The 15,686-nt window shown below is 42.6% G+C and overlaps 1 protein-coding gene and 2 pseudogenes across 1 annotated transcript; 2 read left to right on the top strand and 1 right to left on the bottom strand.

The window, feature by feature from the left end:
• Positions 1-2,511: 2,511 nt before the first annotated feature.
• Positions 2,512-3,471, top strand: LOC114107527 (olfactory receptor 7G2-like; annotated as a pseudogene).
• Positions 3,472-7,088: 3,617 nt separating this feature from the next.
• On the bottom strand, positions 7,089-14,517 carry LOC114107465 (olfactory receptor 7G2-like; annotated as a pseudogene).
• LOC114107431 (olfactory receptor 7G2-like) lies at positions 8,504-9,466 on the top strand (the record flags this gene model as incomplete). The annotated part of the gene is made up of 1 exon (XM_027954842.2): positions 8,504-9,466. A coding segment is annotated over one exon (963 nt), but the record flags the coding sequence as incomplete, so codon positions are not given.
• Positions 14,518-15,686: the final 1,169 nt, after the last annotated feature.

The following is a 15,686-nucleotide window of genomic DNA, read 5'->3' as shown; positions in this document are numbered from 1 at the left end:
GAGCAACAGGCCCAGTGACCTTGGAATGATATTCTCAAACCATGATCCACAATGAATCTCACGTAGGTGTTTGTTACAGCAACAGAAAGCTGACTGTGAGAATGCCTTAGCTAGTATCTTAGAAAGTGTCATCTACACCCACACAGAGGAAATGTCTTCAAATGATCGAAGCAAGACTCTTGAAATGATTACTTAAAATGATGACTTTGTAATTTAAAGGAGCCCTGGACATTTTTAGAGAGAGGCCAGGCCCAAGCAATGCAGCTGAGCAGACACAGTGCAGAGAGCTGAGAGGGGCAGACATGGCCTCAGGGGTCAGGAATCAGCCGCCCTGAGTCCTTCCCTCCTGCAGAGTTGGTCTTCAAGGACGTGCCCTCTTGGGATCAGAGCATTAGTAAAATAGATGATCTAATGAGGACTTTTGGATAGTGAGCCTCCAGAGGAACAGAGACTATAGACGTCAGTATGGAACCACCTCACTCGACAGGAAGCACCACCTGAGCCTCCTCCTGAGATGAGCCTTCCTGTCCAGGACCCTCTGACTCCTAGGTCTGCCTGCATTTCCTGAAGACCCATCTTCCAGCTTCAGTGTCCGGGTGAGGCGGTTGGACAGCATTGCTATTTAAACTAACCCGGCATCTAACATCCATATTTAATGTTTTGGAAGTGTAATCCATGCGTCTCGTTCGTTCATTGCTGAGGTCATTTGAGTTCCTATTCATGTCATCACATGTCCTCGCCTCATGTGTATGTGCCCGGCCCAGGTCTCTGCATCTCCACCCTCCTCCATCTCACAGTGTATGCTCCACGTTCCCTTCTTATTCCTCCACCCGACCATCAATTCCAGCATTTGTTGCATCACAGTAAATGCTTCCCTGATTTTTGCATTTATGGTACCAACCATATTTTCTCTGTCCTCGCTCATCAGTTACTCTGACCCACTCTTCCTTCTGAGGAATGAAGAGGGCGCTGAGCCACAATTCAGGACTGTAAACCCGGAAATACAAAGGAAATATCAGAATGGGGGACCCACGTGGCGATAGTGTGCAGGGTGCTTTTGTTGGATAAATTTCATCATGAAACAGGACCGTGGTATTTCTACAGATTCATTGGAGGATAATTCAGTAAGATTTGTATAAATGCAAGGTGTTCAATGTGATGGTTGGATCCATGTGTGCACTCCCAAATGATTTCCACAAGCAAAGCAACTAACACATTCAACAGGCAGCTGGTTTCTGTTCAGGTGGTGATTTCCCCCTCCACAGCTTTTCTAGAGCCTGGATCACATTCAGAGAGTGTGCTTTCCATCCTGCACCTGATGGTAAATGCCGTCAGACCCAGTTCTGTCCCACTCTGCAGACGAAGGCCATTGCCCCACCGTGACACACCAGGTAGGTCCCAGGTTGTCCTGTGAGGGTGTGTGGACTTGTGTGTTATGAGAACCCAAAAATTGTTTCTATATGCATCACTTTTGTTAGGAGCATATACATTTACTTTTATCTCATTTTAATGTTTAAAAAATTCTTATGTTGTCTGTTAACTTAAGAAAGACCTCCTTTAGGATGAGGTAGGTAGAGAATCTCCTGGTTTCCCTTAGAATTAGTTGCTAACGGGGCTGACTTACATTCCTGGGGTGGTGTCTTCTGAGTTTCGAGTGTAGAGGCAACATTTCCTAATCTTTGCTCAGGTCCACCAGGAAGGATGCCGTCCACCTTCTGTAACTATTTTTGTAGGTAGAACTGGACATATATTGAAGGCAAGGGCAAGATAAAAGGCTTTAGATAGGGGAAAGAATAAAATTACAAATGAAATGAGGAGATCTGAGTGGCCAATTAGCAATGTTAGTCCTGTACTATCCAGAGGCATTGACAGATTGCTTGAGAATCAACTCAACTGTCAGAGTGTCTGAGCCCCAATCCAGGCTTGGCCCAACCTGCACTATGGATCTGACATCCGTGATATAAACTCACCTTCCCTGATTGCCTTCCTGGGTCAATCAGGGCGATAATAAAGCACATGAAATTGACAAGATGATTTTGAAGCAAGCCCAAGTTAGGGGGCCTTTGCTTTAGAAAACAGATTTCCAGATTTTCAATGACTTTTAGAATAAAGGCATGAAAAATTCGAATTCAAAAGTAATATCTCATACTTTTATTTCATTTGTAGCACTTAGCACAGTGCCTGAAACAGCACTGGTGTCTAGTAACCACTTATTTCAATGAAAGAAGTGGAGGGGGAGGGGGAGTGTGTAAAGAAATGGGAAAAAATAGTATCACAAAAAAATCAGAGTATTCACTTGAGTTCACGGTAACAATGAGGAAGCTTTTGTTTTTAAGTTTTGCTCTCAAACTACATCAATCATCCCAAGGGCTTCCTAAAGCACAGACTGCTTGTGCTTATCCTCACAGTGATTCAGCAGATAACTGGGGCTGGGGACGAGGGATGTGCATTTCTGTCATCTTCCCAAGTGCTGCTGCTGTCCGTACTGTTGAGATGTTTTCTCTCATATTTTCCATAAGATTCAGCAGAAACATGGAAACCACAAACCACACAGCTGTTTCAGAATTCCTTCTCCTGGGACTGACAGAGGACCTGGCTCTGCAGCCCCTCATCTTCAACCTGTTCCTGACCATGTACCTGGTCACCATCCTGGGGAACCTGCTCATCATCCTGGCTGTCAGCTCTGACTCCCGCCTGCACACCCCCATGTACGCCTTTCTGTGCAGTCTGTCCTTTAATGACATCTGTTTAAGCACAAGCACAGTCCCCAAGATGCTGGTGAACCTCCAGACACAGGATCCAAGCATCACCTACACAGGATGTCTCTGCCAGATGTTTTTTGTCTTAGTTTTTGCATATTTGGAGAATTTTCTCCTTGCAGTGATGGCCTATGACCGCTATGTGGCCGTTTGTCACCCCCTGAGGTACACAGTCATCATGCCGCCCCACTTCTGAATCCTGCTGGTTCTGGTCTCCATGTCCATCAGCACTGTGGACGCCCTCCTCCACACTCTGATGGTGCTGCGGCTGTCCTTCTGCACAGACCTGGGGATCCCCCACTTCTTCTGTGAACTCGCTCAGGTCATCAAGCTGGCCTGTTCGGACACCTCAGTTGATAATGTCCTGATTTTTGTTGCAACTTGCATATTTGGTGGCGTTCCTCTCTCTGGGATCATTTTCTCTTATGTTCACATTGTGTCCTCTGTCTTGAGAATGCCATCAGCCGAAGGAAAGCACAAAGCCTTTTCCACCTGTGGGTCTCACCTGTCAGTTGTGGCCTTATTCTACGGGACAGGTGCAGGGTTGTACATGAGTTCTGCATTTACTGACTCCCCCAGGAATTCTGCTGTGGCTTCGGTGATGTACACTGTGGTCCCTCAGATGCTGAACCCCTTCATCTACAGCCTGAGGAACAGGGACTTGAAGGAGGCTTTGAGGAGTCTCATTGGAAGGATAACTTCCCTTCTGTGAGATGATGACTTCTATTTCCACGCCTTCATGGTCTTTCTCCGTGGTCTAGGGTCTCAAGTAAGTCAAAATGACAGGATTCCTGTGGGGCCCAAATGTGTCAAACTTGTCTTAATACATATTTCTCAAAGGGTGAGATCAATAATCACCATGTGCATTATGACTTGTCTTGAACCCTCACTTTTTCAATTTTTGTCTAACTTTGTGAGATTTGACTCATGATTCCAATGAGCAGAATATACTTCATTTGCTAATGTTTCACAGAAACAATGCTGGTTTTTGACAATTTCGATGTGGTGCCCTCCCAGAAAAAGGCAAACTGTAGAAGATGATCAGCCAGGAATCTACTGAATCTTACCTGTGGTCATATGTGGAGAGTTGGATCCAGCAATTCTTACGGTTGAGGTCACATGAATCACCTTCAGATTTAGTCTCATTTGAGGCAAAATGCTGCCTATTCTCAGTCTAAGAAGCAACTAGTGGAGAGCTTTTAGTGATTTACTGCAACCTCGAGATAACAATAGCATCCTCAACATTCAGTGCCTTCTTCTGTGAACTTGGCATAACTAGATGCTATCAGTGGTTTAAGATGATTTTGACATAGCCAAGACTCATCAGTGAAGTGACCCTCGGTCCCAATAGGAAAAGAGAAGGCTAATAGCAAAATGCTCTATCAATTGGGTCACCTTTCCTCATAAGGATGTCTGAAGTATGGAATGTTCTGGAAGTGTAGGGCTGTCCTCAGTCCTCCTTGAGGTGGCATCTTCCTAGGACTGGTTCCCTTCCAGGTCACCAGGTGGTAGCATCACCTGAACAAGAGGCTATGAGACAGAAAATGGAGAGTACTTCCTATGTCCACACATAAGTCATTTCCCCACGAACCAACTAGGCTGATTGAAATTCTCCAGCAGATGGGATGATGGCCTCAAACTGGCTCCAGAGCCTGTCCCCCTGATCTGTGATTGACTTATATGATAGTCAAGTGAATGTTGTGTGTTTGGGAGAAAAGGATTTGTTGGGGAGGAGTTTTTCTGTATTATTTGGGTGGGCTTTGAGTGTAATCACTCATCTCACTATGAGATAGAGCAAAGTGGAGAGGAAGTGGAGAGGAAGAAGAGAAAAGGGGGCCCATAACACTGGAAATACAAAGGGATTGGTGCAGCCAGTAGCTGATCATTTTGCCCTACAAAAAATCCATTTTCATAAGATTATAGTGTGTTGTAATCACTGCTTTAGAGATCCCTGTACTCTTATTTCATAAGTGCTTCCTTTTGACCTTGTTAAAGTTGAAATCTGATAAATGAATCCCATGCCTCATGGTTGCTATCACCCTGCTTTGCAGAATCATGTTGTGTTTCATGGTTATCCATTCATTTTCAAACTCCCTATTTATGTATTGTGACATTAAAAATCAGAGACACTGTGGTGTTGAAATATTAGCATATACTTTTCTGCTCCTGTGAATCAGGTTGTTTGAATCTTCTCTATGGTGAGCCTATTGGCTGTAACAGTAACTACTCACCTTTGGTTAGTTCCAAAGGTTTTTTTCAAAGCGTTGAGCCATTTTACTTACCAAGCAGGTATTCCTGCCCTTCCACATCATTCCGCAAATGTTTTTACATCACAATTTATTCTTTAGACATGTATCCTTTATCATATGTGTTAGTGTAGTTAGTGGATACGCTAAGTTGTTTTGATTTAATTTGTCAAATTTTGTTAATAAACTTACTTTTTTAAAAAAAATTACGTGTTTTAATTAGTTTTACATGACAGTAGAATGCATTTATGCACTTTGATGTATCATACATAGATGGGTTATAATTTCTCATTTTTCTGAGTGTACATGTTGGTCATGCAGTCACATATATACAAACAGTAACAGTGTCTGTTTCATTCTACTATCTTTCCTATCCCCAATTTCCCTCCCCTCCCCTCCCATCACTTCCCTCTTTATTTTATTTTTCTGACAGCATTTTTCTGGACCTCACTGCTCAGGAGGTGTTGGTACTGAAACGCCTACTTTGAGAACACAGTAATCGTCTTGCCTTTCCTACTTGAAGCTGAAGCCATGGAAATTTACTTTCCCCTTTGGTGTGAGAAGGGAATGACATTCATTTTCATTACTGAGCACCCTTCATCAGACAGCCCAGCCTTCACTGTAACTCCAATTCAGCATGAAGAAGCGCCGTGCTCAGGTGTTCATGTCTCCTGGACTCTCTTTTCTAAAGGGGCTCTGCTGGATCTCTCCCTGCATAACCTCACATCCTTGACGACTGCAGCTGACAGTCAGCAAAGCTGAGTTCCCTATGGCAACAAACAATCCCTAGAGATTTTTAGTTATAATCACAGAGGTACCTGATGCTCATATCAAAGTATTTTCTGTTAATTTGCATTTTTGACAACAATATTGATAATTAAGACTCTTAATTTACATCTATGACCTCTAATTGTTACTTGCAATGTGTTCATGTGCTATGACTCTGAAGTTGCAAAAGGACAGTGGTAAAATTCTAAAAAGGAAGTGACATGTCTGTTATAGTTCATTCTGACTACAGACAATATATTAGAAGCTTTTGCTTATGGAATGCAAAAGAAATTCAAATTTCACAGAGCCATACATAGGCTCAGCCTTAAAAGGTGGGTACCTAATCAGTTACTAGACAATTAAATATTAAGACAAATAGTCTCCTAAGTATCTCTCCCAAAGGTCCATTTGGCATCCTCGTGTAAATGCCTAATAGACATCTAAAATCAGCATTTATATGGGAATCATGGTGTTGACCTTCCCGTGTGCTGTGCCCACACAATTTCTGGTCCTCTTTGATGGCGACTCCGTTCTTCCAGGTGCTGAGCAGTTTCTTCACTGAGCATCAGCCCCCAGTCCTCTCTTTCTTGAACGCCCTAAGCACCATCATTGGGAAACCCCATTGTCCACACTGTTGAAATGTACCTGCATTCAGCGAAAGGCCTCATCTCCACAACTGCTGCTCTCTCTCCGTCCCTCGGGTGCGCCCCTTCAGGGTTTGTGCAGGAGACCAAAAGAGTTGGACTAATGAGGAGCTTTGGATATTGAAGCCCCAAGGGCCACGGAGATGACAGTCTGCCTGTGACCACCCACTCCACGCTGGCCCAGGTGAATATGTAGCTCCCCTGGCCCTGGGCTCAGCCGCATCCTTTCTGCACAGGAGGCAGGTGCTGCACTGTGTCCGTGTCCCTGAGAACAGAGCTTCCATCTTTCTCCTTCGCTGCAGGGAAGAGCCATGTCAGTGCTCGGTGTTGGCACCAGGTAATCTGAAGCCTCCTGGTTTATGTGTCCCTGTGGGGACAGGTCTTTGTCCGTCCATCTAGGGCAGTGGTGAGGTAAAGGCCTGAGGAGGAGGAGCAGAACTAGGTCACCTGCAGGGTGTCGCCCTGACTGTGCCTCCTCTGCACAGGTTTGCCACCTCTTGTGCCCCAGCACCCAGCGGCTTTCCTCCCACTAACCCCTCACTCTGCCCCGAGTCCAGCGCTGCCTTCCACACCCACAGCACTCTGCCCCTGCCGTGGTTGTGATTTGTTCGAGAATTCTCTAACCTTTTCTTTCATTTACTTTACTAAGGGCAAAGGTCTGTGGCCAGCTTCTAGTAACTTTTTCCTTCCTGGCTCATAATTCCCTTTGCAGAGCAGGTCTTGTCCAGTACTGCCTCCTGTTCATGAAAATACTGTGGAAGAGCAGGTGGAGAACAAGGGCCATCCCAAGGGTGATTCAGCTTTATCTTGGCATTAACCTATGAAATGGTAAAAAATAGAGAAGCACAGCGTAACCTGAGAACTAAGCATGCATGTATGATTCAACAGTGTGGATGTCCTTCCACCCATGATCTTTTCATAAAATAACAAAATAGCAGGCTTCAGTGTGACAAAGAATCTGTGTTCCACTCCATTCTCTTTCCTTTTGCAGAGACAAAAACAGTTTTTGATTAAATTGTCCTTAATGTGTTATTTTAAATTCATTTTTTTTTGCACTTTTTATATGTGTGTATCTTCTATGAATGTGTGTATACAAATATAATGTTCAATAATTAAAATGACCATCAGTCAGAGAAAGGAAAATTAAATTGTGATTTAATAAGACATTGGTAAGGTAGATAAGGTCTTGAACAAGAGAAAATTGTACCAACACTAAGAAGTGATTAAACATGTTATTTTTTTTCCAAACAAGAAAAGATTATGTAATGTACATGAAGTTTCTGTGTTTCTAAAATATTTTTGTTAGAGCCTTGTAGTTAAACATAAGAATGAGATTCATTTTGACATAGTGTTACACACATGGATTATGATTTGCTCCATTTCAAGACCCAGTACTTCCTCTGTTTTGCAAGAACAGAGAATAATGTATATGAACTTCACTATTCTGATTCTCTTGGGGAAGAGAAATGTACATCCTTCTATTATTAATGATATGGAAAATGAATACGTGTTACTTATTTTTCAACAATAATAATACAAACAAGGCAATATCTGTTAATTAAATGTGTATGGTGCACACCCAGTTCCTCATTCATAATGATCTGTATTTTGAATATGTGAGATGTTTTCATAATTAAAGAACAGAGTCTCTGAGTTGGAATCTTTTTTTAATCCATTACAATTTATTTTATCTGTTCTTTTTAATTATACCTAACAGTAGAATGTATTTTGACATCATATGTACATTGAGTTGAAATCTTGATTGAAGATGTTATTATGGATTTAGGTATAATGTTGTTTGTTTATTCGTTTACTGTTCATTTAAGGATTGAAGAATTTTCAAGGAAAAAGCTACTTTTTAGTTGCGAGTTTACTCCTATTAGTTGGACAGGGTAGGGATGGAGGTGGTATTTAAGAAGTAAACTTTGAACAGGCAGATAGTTGGGAGAGTGGAAGTGAGAAAGACAGGAGACTGAGACAGAAGGGAGCAGGTCACAGGAGGTGAGAAGACTGTCACCTTTACTTCACCTCACAATGCAGACTCTCTAATACAGAGGCTCATGCATCCATTATCTGCCCCATCACCTGTATCTTCCCCATCAGGCTCTCCAACAGCACGGATTCTGAAAACCAAGTGGGCACAGTAGAATTCCTCCTCCTGGGTCTCTCAGAGGACACAGACCTGCAGCCCACCATCTTTGGACTGTTCCTGTTCATGTACCTGGTCACATTGGTTGGCAACCTGCTCATCATCCTGGTCATCATCTCTGACTCCCACCTCCACACCCCCATGTACTTCTTCCTCTCCAACCTGTCCTTCAGTGACATGTGCTTCATCTCCACCACGGTCCCAAAGATGCTGGTGAACATCCAGAGACACAGCAAGAGCATCAGTTACACAGGCTGCCTCACCCAGGTCTGCTTTGTCCTGGTTTTTGCTGGAATAGAAAACTCTCTTCTTGCAGTAATGGCTTATGACCGTTACGTGGCCATCTGCCATCCACTCAGGTACACAGTCATCATGAACCCCCGCCTGTGTGTCCTGCTGATTCTCTTGTCCTTGACCATCAGCATTACGTATGCCCTGCTCCAAAGTTTGATGCTACTGAGGCTGTCTTTCTGCACAAACCTGGAGATCCCCCACTTCTTCTGTGAACTTGTTCAGGTGATCAAGCTGGCCTGTTCTGACAACCTCATCAATAACATCCTGGTATATGTGATGACTTGCCTGCTGGGTGGTCTTCCTCTCTTTGGGATTGTTTTCTCTTATGTTAAAATCGTGTCCTCTGTTCTGAAAATGCCATCATCTGGGAGAAAGTCTAAAGCCTTTTCCACATGTGGGTCTCATCTCTTAGTGGTCTCCTTGTTCTACGGGACAGGTCTTGGGGTGTACATTAGCTCTGCAGTCACAGACTTACCCAAAAAGAGTGCAATAGCGTCTGTGATGTATTCTGTGGTTCCTCCAATGCTGAACCCCTTTATCTACAGCCTGAGAAACAGGGACATGAAGGAGGCCTTAAAGAAACTCATTCAAATGTCTTCCTTATGATTAGTTCTGTGCTTTGTGCTTTCACTTCAAAAGTGAGTCCGTGTCCAAGAACACTGGATGAGCCACAGAGTTTTCTTCTACCACTAAGGTCGTAAGCTGCAATGCTTAGCCCTCCTTTGCTCTGTGTATTTCTGCTAGTATTTGGAAACTGATTTGGGTCTTCAATAGTTTGGGATTTTGAAAACTCATGTAACCGTTTTGAGCTTAATTTCATGGTGAGCTTCCATAGAGGCAGAATATAAGCAAAGGGTTCTTGCTATAGCAATTTTGGGGTATTTCTTAGGAGGATGTGAGTGACAGCAGGGAATTAGGACAAAGGATGGAGCTAAGTAAGCATCTCAGTATAAGAGGAGGACTATCCTCTACTTCAACCCATGTACACGGCCATTTATGGCTTCCCCAAATTATTGCAATCTGAGTTCCTGTTTTATAACTCATGATATTCTAAACTTTGTCTCCAAAGTTGATAATTACCCTGCCAGATTCTGTTAAGCTCTTAAGAGGTAACTCTGCAGAGAATACAGGAGCTATGCAGTGTCAATCAACAGTGACAGCAGGTCAGCTCAGTGTCCTCAACATGCTATTTACAGAGCAAAACCACACCCACTAGCCTTGGCTTCCTCTTTCATGCATTTGACCTAAATTCTATATTGCAGAATTTGACATAATTATGGAATGTTTGAATTTCATGAATGAGGATGGCTCACACCATGGAGCTGATCATCCCAAGTTATTTAAATTTCACAAGCTGAACCTCCACACACAGTGCAACCCCTTTATTCACTCCTCCTCCTGTTAGTTTAGCCCTATTGATGCCCCTCTGGTCGTTGAAATCCTGGCTCAGGTCCAGGGGTCATATCCCAACATTTTCCAGAAAACAGAATGCAGACTCTGGTTTCCTTAGGTTTTGTTGCAACAGAGAGCCAACCATCTCATGGAGTTATTAAGAAAACATCCTTTCACATATGACAGTCCAGAATCAGGACCTTTGCTCCTTTGTAAACTAATCACTGTGAGGTGAATGGGGTGGTATTCTGGGGTCCCTACAACGACAAACTCACCCATTAATCTGCAGCCTGTGAAACAGGACATGGAGGAGGCCCAAACTCACCAAGGCATAAATCAATACATGAATAATAGTAATATTAATAATAATAATTAATAATAATAAATAGAAGATCAGTAGGGTAGAAGGAGCAGATCAGGAGAAGGAAGAAAGGAAAGGGAAGCTACTAGGAAATGAACTTAATCACGTTCTACTTGGTGCATGTTTGAATATGGCATAATGAATCTCACTACTATGTATTATTATAATGCACCAATAAAAATGGTGAAACACTCATCAGATCGTCTTCTACCTTGTTGTTCTTGTGTCACTTGATTTGTACGTAGGCTTCTTATTGATTGCTTTCTTCTGTACTCATGAATGGATGTCAGCCTCAGTCAACGGGGGCTGCATTGCACAACACCGTAGCCTGGGAAGGTTCAATAGTGGACCTTTATTTCTCTAAGGACTGGGTGTTGCAAATTCCAAGATCCAGGTGACAGATGATCCAGACCCTGGTGATGACTCTTCTTGTGGTTTGCACACTGCTACCTGTTTGTGGTGTCTTCTCTTAGCAAGGACAGGAATTTCTGCTCTCATCTTCTTGTTACAGGGACATGGATCTTAGGATGAAGCTCCATGACTTCAGAAAAACCTTATTAATTTAACAAGTCCCACCTCCTATGGCTATCAATGTGGGAATAAACTTAAATGATCAGAAAAGCTGTTAACCTATTGTAAAAGTCCATTTGTGGTTAAGAATAAAAAGGTTTCAGAGCTTTATATTACCATGGCAAACTTAGTTTCAGCTGACTGATGTTCTACAGTGACGAAGGGTTGTGATTTGGAGCACGACAAGGTATAACAGTACTATTGCTCAGAAAAGACATTCCACAAAACATCGACCTCTAAATGAAGTTTATTTCTGAATTGAAATTACAGTGGACAGATGGATTATGTGGTCAAAGGTGCTAAGAAATAAAAGTGAATTTGATTCCTTTCTTGGGTCAAAGGCAAAAATAAATTTCATGTGGTTTCAGCCTAAATTGAAAAAGGTGAAACTAAAAATTCCTTATTGGGAAAAGCAGAAGTTTCAAAATTGAGACCTCCTGGCCACAGAGCATGAGGGGAAGTCTTCACTAATTAAACCATGGGAATGTTGCACACTGTGGCCAGCTAGTGAATACCACGAGGTACAAGCACAACACCATGCTGTCCTAAGTAAGTAACTGCAATCTTCTATGTTTATGTATGTGATACATATATAGGATGACTCTTCCAATTATATAAAGAACAATTTCAAATTGCCTTTTTAAGATAGATGAACAATTCAATGGATATATCATAGATACATACTTCCCAAGAGAGAAAAATAAATGGACAATAATATGTGAATGCACTCTAAGCCTCTTAATGAGATAAACAAATTAATCAACTGCCATGCATCCTTTAGATTATCAGGGTAATTTAACTATTAGAGAATAATATGGAAAATCAGGAATATTTATTGAGAAGGTAAAATGATTCAACTACTTAGCAGATCCTTTGGAACTATGCAAAAATGAAAATCCACTCCACTACAACCCACAAAAATCCACTCCTCTTTAAAACCACCTTTTATTTCCCACATCAGACATGGAGAAGAATATTGAAATGACTTTATTTACAAGAGAAGAAAATAGATAAAACATTTCATCACCATCAAAAATATTCCTCAGTTTTAATGACACCATAACGGGCATAATCTTATGGAATATTTGGAATAAGAGAGTAACTGCCACACCCAAGAGCACAATAGATTCTGAGGCAATGTGATGAGAGTAACAGGGAGATGGAATCCATCCACTAAGTTTGAATTGAGACACGTGAAATGGAAGCACTTTTATGTAATAAATTGTACAGTTATATCTGCACTGGAGATGCAAAGGCATTAGAGGTCTGTGGGAATGACACTTGTGTAAGGGAAAAACAATCAAGTACCGACCACATCAATTCCATCATGACCTGCGTGGTTACCACATGTTCTTTTCTGTGTTTTCTCCCTTCTGGAATCACTTGATTACCTGAGAGCCCAGATTATCCACTAATGCTCCTCCTCCACAGATCCCCTATTGCAAACAAGTGCCTTGCACCAATTTGTCATGTAAGTTAGTCACAGTGACTGAGATGGCAGCTGGACACTGAGGTCCACAACTCAATGCACCTCAGAGATGTGATCTGCTTCACCTATGTGAAGGTCACCCACCAGTGGACTCATGGAAGGACACTCAGTTTCCTGTCTCTGAGATCATGTCCAGGTGTGACACCTGATGGCAGCATGTTCTGCAATAACCTGGGGACCTAGAGAACCAGTCCCAGGACGTGGCCCCTTCGTGGAGAGAATCACTCTCTGTTCTAGTGTGTTCCCTGTCTCTGAGTCATTGCAGGAAAACTCGAGTTATTATTTGAGCTCTTTAACATTAGGTTTTCTCTTCCTTATTAGGACTGAAGACATCTTCACTGATGAGCTTCATGACCTATCACACCACTGACATCATCTAATTATGCAAATGTCATCAACAATGAAGCTGAGGGTGGTGGATGCTAGTTCCACCTCAGGTGGGCATGGTTTGCCAGGACAGGGCTCAGTGTTTATTTCCCAGGTCATGAATGTTTATTACTTTGCCTCACATTACACTAGAATGTACTTCTATTGGCCCTAAACACCTAAGCAGGCAGAAGTCACATGTAAAATACAACAATAACTTTGTTCAAATATTTTCCTGCCATCTCTGAACCTCACATTGCCTCCATCTGAGGATGCAAAAAAAAATGTTTAAATTGGAGCCTCTTCCACAGTTTCTGCATCTACAGAAGCCAAGCAAGCAAAGATTATTTGGAGAATCAAGACAGAGAGCAGGACAAAAGCAAAATTAGGTTTAAGCCAAATTAAAATGGACCTAGTCATTATTTGATCATTGTAGAAAACTATGGTTTCACAGAAGGTTCACAAAGAAAATTGTCAATTAGATTTGCTGTAGAAACCCAAATTCAATTCAAATAAAGCATAATAGAAAAGAAGATGTCCTACTAATGAGCTTCCTCAAGGCCTCTTTCATGTCTCTGTTCCTCAGGCTGTATATAAAAGGGTTCAGCATTTGAGGAACTACCGAATACATCACTGAAGTCACTGCAGTCTTTCTGGGGGAGTCAGTGACCTCAGAGCTAATGTACACCCCAAAAGCTGTCCCATAGAACAGGGAGACAACTGACAGGTGAGACCCACAGGTGGAAAAGGCTTTATACTTTCCCCCAGATGATTGCATTCTCAAGACAGAAGATGCAATGTGAGTGTAAGAGAAAATGATCCCAGAGAGAGGAACACCACCAAATATGACAGCTGCAATATAGATAAGGATGTTGTCAATGAACGTATCTGAACAGGCCAGCTTAATCATCTGAGCGAGTTCACAGAAGAAGTGGGGGATCTCCAGGTCTGTGCAGAAGGACAGCCGCAGCACCATCAGAGTGTGCAGCAGGGCGTCCACAGTGCTGATGCACAAAGAGGACAGAATCATAAGGACACAGAGGCGCAGATTCATGATGACTGTGTACCTGAGTGGATGGCAGATGGCCACGTAACGGTCAAAAGCCATTGCTGCCAGGAGAAAGTTTTCCATTCCAACAAAAACCAGAGCAAAGTAGACCTGGGTGAGGCAGCCAGCGTAACTGATGGTCTTGCTCTGTCTCTGGATGTTCACCAGCATCATGGGGACTGTGATGGTGCTTAAAGAGATGTCAGTGAGGGACAGGTTGGAGAGGAAGAAGTACATGGGGGTGTGGAGGTGGGAGTCAGAGCTGATGGCCAGGATGATGAGCAGGTTCCCCAGGATGGTGACCAGGTACATGGACAGGAACAGGCTGAAGACGAGGGGCTGCAACTCTGGGTCATCTGTCAGGCCAAGGAGCAGGAATTCTGAAACCGTTGTTCGGTTTCTGGGCTCATGTTGTTGGTGAATCTCAAGGAAAAGATGGGGTGAAAAGATCATAAAACATATGGACTGCATTAGGAATATTATTTGGGAAGATGATAGCAATGAAAATTCTCAGTCCCTCCATCAGACTCACTGCCAATAAACCCTGTGGATGAGGACTGGCAGTCTAAGTTTCAACAAGCCCTCTGGGTGACTTTGATGTGTGCTGAATTCTGAGAACCATTTATTTTTTTTTTAAAAAGCTTTATCATTAATACTGTGAACACAAATGAATGTTCAAACATTCTCCTCTGCCACTCTCTCCTCCCTTCCCCGGTCACTCACTTCTCCTTTTTCTTACTTCATTTATTGAAACAATTGTTTTACTGAACACTTACCCTTGCACATGAATTAAGTGCTGAGAATAAAGCAATGCGTAAGACGTGGCTTTTCCCTTAGAATTAGTCTGTGCCTTCAAGCAAACAGTAAGACAGGAATGGTGGTGTGATCTCTCTCCTCTTTATCCAAAGTTCACCAACTTTGGATTCTCTCTGAGTCATGTGATGATCTTGTCAAACTGCTGACCTGTTAGTCCTCACTGCCACTCCATCTTACCTACCCATGAAGACCCTTGAGTAACGGGAGGTCATCGTGGGATGTGGGATGTGAAATGGGTGCTTGGCTAAGACGAGGACTGAGCTCAGGTCGTCTGAGTGAGGGGTTGACTCTCCACTAAGCTCTGCTAGTGCTCTGGATAGCATAGAACTTGTATTCCTACGTAGTCACTCAGATCTCATAATCTACCTTTGTAATTTTAATATTTCTTCCAATGCAAAGCCTTTAGACATTACCTGCCCTCAGTGTTTGGCCACCTGTACCCATGAAATTAGTTGTGGCAGGTGTATGGCATCCATCCAGGTGGGCATGAGCAAAGGCTAGAGAAGCCCGCATCTATACCAGAAGCTCAGAAGACTCGCCCATGGAATTGCAAGTTCTCTCCTTTGCAAATAGTTCTGTGAGAATTTGGGCAAATGTTCATGAGATTCTTGTTCTCATTTTAAGGTTCTTTGCCTTAAAGTAAAAAACATCAAAATGAGAGAAATTTGGAATCCATAGACTCCTAAGAAAAGAGTGAGACTACATACAGCTTGTTCTTTGGAAAACAGAGACCAGATAACAGAGACATATTTATTAGGAACTTTTAAGATATCAGGTTGCTCCT

This window comes from Marmota flaviventris, chromosome 1 (genome assembly GCF_047511675.1).
Source record: "Marmota flaviventris isolate mMarFla1 chromosome 1, mMarFla1.hap1, whole genome shotgun sequence".
Taxonomy (NCBI): Eukaryota; Metazoa; Chordata; class Mammalia; order Rodentia; family Sciuridae; genus Marmota; species Marmota flaviventris.
Note: the sequence above shows the minus strand (reverse complement) of the source record. Positions and strands in the feature narration are given on the sequence as shown.